Genomic DNA, 10,985 nt, shown 5'->3' on the forward strand with positions numbered 1-10,985 from the left:
TTTGAATAAAGAAAGGAAAGGTGAATTTGTCAAAACTTAAAATATATTAGCTTATATTTAAATATCAAGAGTTCTTTAACTCACCATCTGGATACAAATTTAACCTAGTTAGCCCTTCTCAGCTAAATATGCAAAGAAATCCATGTGAATTTGTATAACAGACCAACCAGCTGTAAGATTCTATGAGAGAAGGAATTGTATCCCGCCCTGTTCATAGCTATAGCCTCAGCATCTGGCATAGAGTATGCCTGATAAATGTATGCTAAATGAATGAACAGATGAATAGTTAATATTTTCTTTTCTTAAAAATTTATTTATTTAATTAATTTATTTTTGGCTGCATTGGGTCTTCGTTGCTGGGCTCAGGCTTTCTCTAGCTGTGGTGAGCGGGGGCTACTCCTGGTTGCCGTGCGCGGGCCTCTCATTGCAGTGGCTCCTCTTGTTGTGGAGCACGGGCTCTAGGCACGTGGGCTTCAGTATTTGTGGCACACGGGCTCAGTAGTTGTGGCGCACAGGCTTAACTGCTCTGCGGCATGTGGGATCTTCTCAGAGCAGGGCTTGAACCCGTTTCCCCTGCATTGGCAGGCGGATTCTTAACTACTGCGCCACCAGGGGAGCCCAGTATTTTCTTATTAATGAAGGATGCCCAAAGACAGATTTCAATACTCTTATAGAGATTTATATTTGATTTCCTGGTTCTTCATTGTTATGAGAACTTTAAAAATAAGAAATTTTAAAACAACAAAATTGATTTGTAGGAGCTAAAAAGTATTGTCAACATATTCCCACATTTCTAATATCTGAAAATGTTTACCTTATTAATATTTCTTGAGAAAGGCTTACTATGTTAGGCAGATGGTCTCATTTGCTAATAAGCTTTCAAAACTCTAGTTCTACTATGTTCAAATTCCCTATTTCCCTTCAACTTAGTGACCACCATTAACAGCCCACTCTGTTTTTCACCCCTCATATGTTTTTGCCTCAAGCTTTAACTGATTATATTCTTTTAGTTCCTTACCCTGGTGTAGATTCCTTTTTAACTACAGATCTTAAAAGCGACACTAGCTGCTTTTTGTTCCTTGGAGTTTTTGAGTTTTTTTTTTTTTTTTTTTTCCTTTCAGGATAATTATATTCTGTTGTGCCTTTTATTATCGTGTCTTTTAGGATCTCCTAACCTTGTACACTCTTGGGCTTTATTTAATAGTGAGCTCTCTCCTCCACTCTCCACACTAAAGCACGCTCATTAGGTTTCTTAATCCTCCATAATTTGCTTTCATGAAATCTTATACCTTTGAGTTGCTGTGTTCTATGAGCCCATTTCCTTAGTACTGCTATTCCAAGCAGCCCAGAATCAACAAGCACTAAACATAAGCTTATTCACTTTCTCAGCCAACATGACTCTACAGAAAAAAAAAAAAAAAAAAATCTTTGTTTTGAATGTTTACGGACCATGAAACTATACCATTTAACTTGGTATTTCATGTTCTCACCCAAACATTGCCTGAGAAGGTTAGGACCACAGAATTAGACTCTGGGCAGTCCTTAACATACAGTTTTTAACTTATAGGCTTCATGTTCTTCTTGGTCAGAAAACTATTCTATTTTAATAGAACAGAAATAACAATATCCTGATGTTATATAGTGACTAGTAAATTCCAACTATATCTTTTCCTTATACCCAGAATTCAGGATATGAGAAAAACATATTTTTTCAGTTATTCTGCGAGAGCTCTGTTTTTCCAAATGGGTTGTTTTTAAAAGACATGTACACTTCCTTGAAATTTGACTACACAGCCAACTCTGGTCTTTTCAGCAATTCATTCTTTGCTTTGTCTTCCATTCTACTCTTCACTAGCACCTCTGCTGACAGGTATGCACAGAAAGGCCAAGAGAGCATATATTTTGGGTTTTGTTTTAACTTTCGAAGGAAAACCAACAACAACACACAAAACAAAACCCAACCAACCTCAGTAGTGAGTTGAAAGAGTTAATGAAGTTTCCAAAGGTGCCCAGCTTATTCAAGCAAAGTTTACACTTCAACCGTATGCATGTTAACTTGTGATCCTCCCCATCCAGATGATAGAAAGCAAAGCCAGTAAGTTCTTTATTTAATTGGTTTGCATCCACACACTGACCTCCAGGGCTCTGTTTACATAGCCTATCATGCAATATGCTCCACAGTTCTCTCCCTCTTTCAAAAGCATGTTTCTCCTGAGATTTGATATATGGCTTTCATGTTTAATCACTACATTAAACTCAATGCTCTGCTTCCTCCAGCATCAACTAACTTCCCTTCTTGGGAGGTGGGGAGAAGAGCACAGCTTCTTGCTACTTCTGAACATAAAAGGAAGTCTGTTTTACTCTATTAGTAAAATCACCAACTACACAGGATCATAGGCAAGCAACATTAGTACATCAGCTAGGAAACAGTATTAAAATGGAACCCTTAAAACTCCTTTAGAAAGAAGGTAGGCTGATTGCTCTCAATTGACAAAGCTGAAACCTTTGGGTGATTAAGTTATAAACCAACAGAAACGGAACTTAATCAGGCTACGACTCAGTACATAGAGGACACAGCTAGAAGGCAGCTAAAATTTTCATCAAATTAATCTTGAGGACAGGACGATTCTGGGGTTCTCAGATTGGAATTAATTCAGCACCTTCTGATTAAAGTTTTTCTTAACCTTCATCACATGAATAGAACATTCAGCGTCTCTAACTGAATGTGGACATGGTAATGTCAAGATCCTTTCCATAAGCATTTGTATGTGACTCAAATTTCTGAGAGAAATAAAAACCTCAAAAAAAATGATCTGTTTCAATAAATCAACACAATCTATAATTTTCAGGTTTTAAAAATCACATGAAATGTATGTATTTCACTTTAAGATAATTAAAGCAGAAAAAGAAAACTGAAACAAATGGCAAATTATTGATAACGGTAAAATCTAGATAATGAATGTGTGGGTGCTCATTTACTACACACTGTACTTTTATGTATAGTTGAAATTATAAATTCTTTTGAAACTTTAAAAAAATGCAAAGAAGTTGTTTGTGAATTTGGTTTTGTAGAAAAAAATCAATACAATTTTGATAAGAAAAAAATTAAATCACTATCTAGGTTGATCATTTTGGTATATATTCAATAGCTGACATTTTTTACCATGTGCTGACAATGAAAACTTTCCTTCCTTCCTCCTGAATCTCACTCCACAGCCTGAAACTCATTTACACAAACTGTGAATTGCAAATATGCAGTAAGCTCTGCATAAGTTGGGTTCTTTACTTGAAAAAAATATATATATATACACATATATATTTACTTTGAAATTCTTTCCTTTATGGCTAGTCATTGACCATAGTATTTATTTTTTTAAGGCTTTTTTTTTTCTTTCTTAGTAAGATCAGCATCTTCCTTCATTTAAAAATTTTACTTTGTCAGGAACAATGTTACAGTTGTATACAACATTAAACAGAGCTAGTTTATTTTCTGTATTTGATGAACAATAGAGAACCTGAACCTATTAAAGTCATACATTTAATTGTTCCAATATGCTACCTCATTTCTAACCAAAATTTGCATGATATAGAATGCCAAAGAATACATTTCTAACTTCCTTTGTCATGATTCCCTCATTTGATATTAAGCTAAAAGAATTTATAAGAAAAAAGAATTACCTGATTCTTGATCTGAAACCATCTGAATTATTTCCACAACATATTTAGATTCAAAATTAAAAGAATAAATAAACTTTTAATCAGTATTCCCCATAAGATTTTTCAGAGCACAAAACTTTGTAGTTTTCAAAGACATGCAGATGTTGTCCATGAAAGACGTTTTAAAAAATTAGGACTTGGAAAAAATAAGAATCATGAACAAAACCTTTGGTCACAAGAGTGAAAGATGTGTGCCTATACAGATGTTATAACTATTTTCATGATAAATACTAACTCTCACTACAGGAATTTAGCAGCACACTTTAATTTGCTTTTGAAAATTTAACATAAATTTTCTAACTTTGACAACAGCTGCCTAATATTTCAGTTTTATACACTATTTCCAGGTTTTACCTCCGAAATGAACCTAGTAGACTTTTTCATTTTTAAAAGCTATATTCCAGATCCTGTAGGCTAAAACCAGTTTTTGACTTGATGCTTAAGGAATTTGATCATAAAAAAGTGGATTTTTAAATAAATATTTGATGACTGACTGGCAATGTTAAAAAGATATGCAATTTCATATAAAAATTCATTCTCAATTTTTTCATTTATCTCTTATTATATTTAAATATTTTAACTATTAAAAAATGACAAAGACTTTTTACACCATTTTGAGTCGCCTCCTATGAGTCAATAAAAAAGTCAAATAGTGGATACAATGCCATTATGCCTTTAGTCTCCATATCGTCAACATTGTAAACCAAATGTTTATCTTATGCTACCACTGTCACATGTGATTCAGAAGCCCAGGAGCACACAGAATGGAAAGATTTCTGGAATCACAGTTCTCAAGTTAGGTAAAATTGTTAACTCAAATGTACAGACTTCATATTTAAAGGGTCTCACCAAGTTGGAGAAATTCAAAAGAAAGATACAGGTTTTGAAGAAGAAAAGCATGTTGGCTCCTTAACACCACTATCAAAAAGAATACATAGTCTTTGGTCCCTTTGTGAAATAATAAACGAAAACTTTTAAGTTAAAACGTAGTGGAACTCAAACCAGAGTAAGAATGTTACTTTCAAATTCAATAAGTTATATATTTTCTGCAAACTATTTTCTCCTGAAATTGAAAATTAATGTTTATTTATCTATAACAGTTCACTAAAGGGCGTAATTCCTTCGTACTGAACATGAGGTAGTTTTGTGCTTTAATTGCAAACACCGTCAGAAACTATGAAGCACGTACATCTCAGTGAGTGACACAAAGACACAGTCAAATGTAAGGATTATATAGCTATATTCATGCTTAATGAGAAGAAAACATCTAATGAGGCTCATACGCCACTGTTTGTGAGACTGTCTTGATAGATACAAAATAATGGCTTAAGGTGACCTTCATTTTCCATCACCCACCTCCCCAACAAAACACATTTTTAAAAATTAGCAAGTCATAGACAAATATCTATTTCTATTGGCTAAAACCCTCTGCAGTTTGCTGGATTAAATGTATCTGTTACCCATATGTGATGACAAGTCACTTGCAGAGAACTTTTAAATTACCCAGGATGCTTTGTCCAGTGAGAGAATAATATTCTATTTTTAGCAATGAGTAGGTACAACCCCCTCCTTTGCTTTTAAAATGAAGCTCTGCAGACACAGAGCATTTAATACTCATTTCAGAGCTATCGAGAATCCCAACGTGAACACCACCTCAAGTTATGATTCCAAGCAGCCACAAGCAGCCAACAGCCCTGCTTTGAGGTGGGGTTCATGTTTTGAAAAGAGACTGCCTAGTCTGTTTAAAATCAAAATGGTTCTTGATCTGATGCATTACTCCTCAGAGAATAATGTAAATAAAATATACTCAGAATAACATTATTAATGTAAACATACCTGAACCAGAGTCAAATTTGGTTTCTGACCTGCAAAGAGAAAGAAATTTTTTATGATATAAAAATTGCTTGTTAGACAATAACTGATTTTATGAGGAGGAAAAAAGATGCAATAGTTTTAAGTTTCAGTGCATGCATCAACAAGTAAGACAGCTTTTTAAGATGTAAATACGTATTTATTTCAACCATTTTAAATGCATGCATAACCCTACGTCCTCTAAATATGTACATGTCCACAGAGATAGCGCAGTATGGAAAAGATATTAACTTTTTAGCTTGTTTTTGAGAGAAAGAGAATAAATTATGTTAAAAAAAAAAGCACCCAATCTTTACAGATTAACTTGTTTCAGTAATATAATAAAGCAATAAAAACTCAAATTTAAAATTATCTTCTTTACTTATTATTCAAGATTTTCAATTATTCAACAGCAAGTAATTTTTCACTAAGTTCTTCACAGAGTAAATGAACCTAGTAACCCCATACATTTAATAAGAAGAAGAAAAAAATGTGAGCCCTTGTGGGAACATTATGTTTCAGATATAGGTTAATACTGGTTGTAAATTCAGAAGCCTTTGAAGCTCTCGGTCCGGCTGTGGGAAAACTGCTGTTGGGTAATTACTCTCAAGATGCTGCTGATGTGCTGTCAAGCAGAATTAACCCTATGACTAGGCCTATCTACACAAGCTACTATAAGACAGCATTGTCTATACCTAGCTCTCAAACCAATTAGTGGGCATGCTCCAGTCGGATTTATATCACACATTAACAATCAATAGTATATATGTTCACAGCTGCCACAGCAAGAGACAAGAACCAACCAGCAGGAGTCCTGTTAAAGGATGTTACATTGACAGAGAAGATTTTTTTTTTTTTCCTGGGGAAATGTAGTTAACTAAGTGGGAAAGGAGATTTCTTTGAAATTATGCCAGGGTACCAAAGCACCTTTGGAAGCGGTGGCTTTCTTTACCTAAATTAGCTTCAAGAGAAGTCATCAAAGGAGGAAGAGGCAAAGGATAAGCAGGAGACAGCTTCCTTTGACATAAAAATTCATTTTCTCAAGTATTCCCAAATAAAGTTTCAGCTGATGCTCAAACCAAGTCAATAATCATAAAAACAGAAAACTTACTATTACAACCACGGTTATCAACAACCACCACTGTAATCCAGGTTCATATTTGTCTCAGACCCTGGTCCCACCATAGTCCTCATCTCAGTCCTTAGGTGTCCCTGACTCCTATTTCAGGTGTAAACCCATTTTCACTTTTTGTCCTCTCCTGTTCTGGAAAGCCTGGCCTCATGCCCTCTTCTTTGTTTCCAGCATCCCTGAGCATAACTCTAAACGACACTTACCACGCGTTGTCCTGCTTGTTTCCCAGCCTATCTTCCCCACTGGACTCTGCCTTACTAACGTCTGTAGCCAGGGCGCCTACGCAGTGCCTGGTGCTTGTACTCAACACATGTCTATAAAGGGAAACCCCTGCCTCCACAGACATCCTTATCTCCCTCTCAGCTGTATAAGAGGTGCTCTTCCTTCTGCCTGAGCTTCCCTGCATTTACATCCTAAAGTGCACTCTCTCATCTCCCCTGAAACCAGGTTGGATTAGTTACCCCTTCCTCCGGTTGTATCTTCAATATCCGCGTCTCCCCAAGTTCCTCCTCCCTTCTGCACAGAAGTGCTCCAGAATTAATTAAAACCCTCCTTCAAATCTGTGTCCTACTCTTTTCATCCCTCTTTCTTCCTGGCTTTACAAGCAAGTTTATTGAAAGGAAAGACTATATTCAATATTGCACGTCTTCCTTTCCTGACCTCCCAACATATTCACTCTTTGAACCACTAAGATCTGTGCTAAGTTTTCTCAGTGGCTTCCTAATGCTGAAGCCCACAGCCCTGTTACAGTCCCTAATTTACTAAGCCTTTCTCCAACTAAAATCCTACCTGAATGTCACACTGTGACCTCAGATGCCGCAAGTACTGAACTGCATTCATTTTCCTTTCCCTCAAATATAATTCTCCTGCTATAGACTCCCTATTAAGTCAGAAATTATGATGTTATTCTAGTTTTCTTCTGCACCCTCGCTATCTAAGCTGTCACCCAGGCCTGCTGACTCTACCACCTTCCCCTCCTCTCTATCCTCAGTCTTACCATCTTAGGCCTATCTTTGGCTCAATAATCTCATAACCTGTATCCCCCACTCCCTTCCGACCCACCCTCTAATCAGCTGCCAGACGTTTCCAAAACACTAATCTGATCACATTGTCACCACCCCAACAACTAGAGCAGAGTTTTTCCAAACTTGGGTCACAAGTTGACCCATCAGGGGATTATAAAATTAATTTAGTGGATTGCAACTAGTATTTTTTTCAAAAAATGAAACAGAACAGAAAAGAAGACAGATACATCCCATATTGAGAGTTTATGCAGTTTAGAGGTGGATTAGAGGCAGGATTAGAGGGCGGGGGGCGGAGAGCCAGATCACGGTAGGCCCCTCATATGCCACGCAGAGGACTGTGAACTTGGTGTCCCTAGGTCAGTGGCTTTTAAACGTTTTTGTCTGTGACCCATAGTAAGACATACCTTTTTACATGGTGACTTATTACCAGGCTTGGCCCTAATATTTGCAGGGCCTTGGCAAGAGGACAAATAGGGATACAATACAGCTAATTATTTAAAAGTTACAAGCCAAGGCAATAAACTGTTAGAAAAGTATACTAACCTACCTTGACAGATATACCTGATAACAAAAACAATGAAAACTGTGTGTGAAACTATTGATACCAAGTAACTGAGAATAGTGCAAATTTTAAATTAATTTCGTCTTCCACTGAAAGACTTATTCAGCCTGGGGAAATTCAGGGGCAATGGCAACTAGGCCAAGTGTGAGAAGAGGAGAAGCCTCCCTCAGCCTTCTCTTCCAGTGGCTATGGAGTCCATAAGAGAAACACCTCCTTTCTTTTCTTCTTTATTGGGGGAGGGGCTCTTTCATTTCTGTCAGAGGCTCTGTACTCCTACCCACCCCCCATTGCCTGTCCCCACCAGCCAGGCCCCTGAGCTCCAAGTCCATCTAGACTATAACAGTCAGGCCCAAGAGCCAACCTCTGGCTTCTAGGTGCTCCCAGCTCCCCACTCTCACAGGAAGGTTTGAATTAAGAATTCTCTGACCAGGAATGTGGAAGAATAGGAAAAGCATTTTGCCCTTCCCTCTTTGTTTCCACTTCTTTCTGCCCTCTAAACTGTAGCCTTCACTCTCACCAAATCAAACTATTGCCATGTTATTTTGTAACCAAGCAGGACCCTATGGGGCCTTCCCAGGACAGGCCTTCCCCCACATCCTCTGCTTTAGCTCCACTCTGAAGTACCTAGATAATAGTATATGAGGCAAATTTCCACCAAATGGAAGAACTACTTGATGACCATGAGCACACAGCCCCAGGCCTCCTGGAGCCTAAGGACTGATAATGTTAACCCCTGTGACACCACGCTGCTGCCTCACCATCAGCTAATCAGAGAACTGTGTACAAGCTGATCACATACTCCTCCTCTCCCGGCCTTTAAAACCTAGAGGGGTGGGATAGGGAGGGTGGGAGGGAGATGTAAGAGGGAAGGGATATGGGGATATATGCACATGTATAGCTGATTCACTTTGTTAAACAGCAGAAACTAACACAACGTTGTAAAGCAATAATACTCCAATAAAGATGTTAAAAAAAAAAAAAAAGAATGCTTTGCCAAAACACTTTGGGGAGCTGGAGGCTTTTCAGGGCATGAGCCACCTTGTCTCTTTGCATGGCCTTGCAATAAACCTTTCTCTGCTCCAAACTCCGAGGTTTCAGTTTGTTTGGCCTCACTGTGTGTCCGGCACATGAACTTGTGTTAACAATTTCACAGCCTTCATCCAGTATCCTCAGCTTAGACACACTTCCCCCAGCTCATCACTGACAAACTCTGACTCCACAGACTTGCCTCAATCCTGGCAGCAACTTGCCTGGCCCCCTCACCTCCTAGAGCTCCTTGCTCGCCTTCAGTTACTCCACAGTGTGGGCCTGGCACGGCAATCCCCACACCATGTGGCACTGATACTAAGCCCAGCAGGGTGCATGCAAGGTCTCGCCCATCTTCATGTTCCCAGCACTAGGCACAGCACCTGGTATTTAAGAGTTATTAAAAATGTGTAGCAGAAGTTAACACATGAACAAATGGATCTGTAAATTAACAGAGGGCCAAAAAACAGATATATTGACCAAAAGCTCTAAAAAATGCCTCTTTTGAGAGATGAAAAATCATACCAGAAAACTGTTAATCCCCAGACCATCTTATCTCTTCCAGAGATAGCTGGTCAGTATGTAAAATATACACATAATGTGCAGAGAAAACATCTTCACAAACTAATTAATGACATTAGATATCAGTTTTCAAAAAAGAATATTTTCAGAATTCTTAGACACAGTACTGAATCTTCAAAAGCCACAACTAGTCTAATAATAATTAAAACGTAATAATGGAAGTTAATACTGTCAGTTTTAGGGGTTGAGAAAACTGGTCCTATGGTATAAGTTAATTTAGATTTCTATTAAATTGTACATACACACATACATACACAGAGACACAAAGTACTCCTCTATTATACTATGGACTCTGATCATCTCTACTCATAAATCCTCTGTAAGAAAGTAAGTAAATTATAGATAGGACAAAGAAATGGCAAGTATGAAAAAAGAATTCACACAATACATATTATACAAGAAAGACAAAGAGGGATGGTTCATTCATTCATTCCAAACACATCTCTTATGCGCTTATTTTTATTCATATACCATGCTGGATGGTAGGAATACAAAGATGCATAAAGTAAGGTTGTACGGGGTATAAGGTTGATAAATATATTTGTGTCTCCACAGACACCCATTTTACTCCTTATTATATACTTAACATCTAAGCTTAAAGCTATTCAACCAGTTCTTTTGGCAATCGCCAAAAGATGGTGAATATAGCCCAGACTGTTAATATTTTCCAATATCCATTCTCCCCTTTTTTATTTTGGAAATAGAATCTCTGAGTTTTAGATGGGCACATGCCTGCTGAGGTAAGACAGTTTTTTCACAATATTTCCCACTTCTCTTGTTTTGACCATGTGACTAAGTTCTTGCCAAAAGGATGCAAGGAGAAGCATTATGAGTTATGCCCTTGAAGCAAATGTCTGCACCCCTCGCCTTCTTCCCACTGGCTAGAATGCAGATGTGATTCCAGGAGCTGAAGCAGCCATTCTTAGATCATGAGAGAGAAGCTGATAGTAGAGCACCAGCCTTTGGCTGATGGTACACACACACAAGTAGCACCATATCAATCCCAAACCGCTACTATGTTTAAGCCATTATTATTTTGGAGTCTTGTGAGAACAGTTGTAACAGTAATGAAACATTAAAAAAAGGCTTC

The 10,985-nt window shown here is 37.6% G+C and overlaps 1 protein-coding gene across 1 annotated transcript in view; it reads right to left on the reverse strand.

The window, feature by feature from the left end:
* MSRB3 (methionine sulfoxide reductase B3) overlaps positions 1–10,985 on the reverse strand; it is a 155,472-nt gene that overhangs the window by 67,916 nt on the left and 76,571 nt on the right. Inside the window, exon 5 of the mRNA XM_024737239.1 lies at positions 5,554–5,582. Coding sequence (XP_024593007.1) covers positions 5,554–5,582 — 29 coding nt within the window. The remainder of the gene's footprint in view (positions 1–5,553; positions 5,583–10,985) is intronic.

The sequence above is a fragment of the Neophocaena asiaeorientalis genome, unplaced genomic scaffold (assembly GCF_003031525.2).
Source record: "Neophocaena asiaeorientalis asiaeorientalis breed wild unplaced genomic scaffold, Neophocaena_asiaeorientalis_V1.1 scaffold134, whole genome shotgun sequence".
In the NCBI taxonomy this organism is placed as follows: domain Eukaryota; kingdom Metazoa; phylum Chordata; class Mammalia; order Artiodactyla; family Phocoenidae; genus Neophocaena; species Neophocaena asiaeorientalis.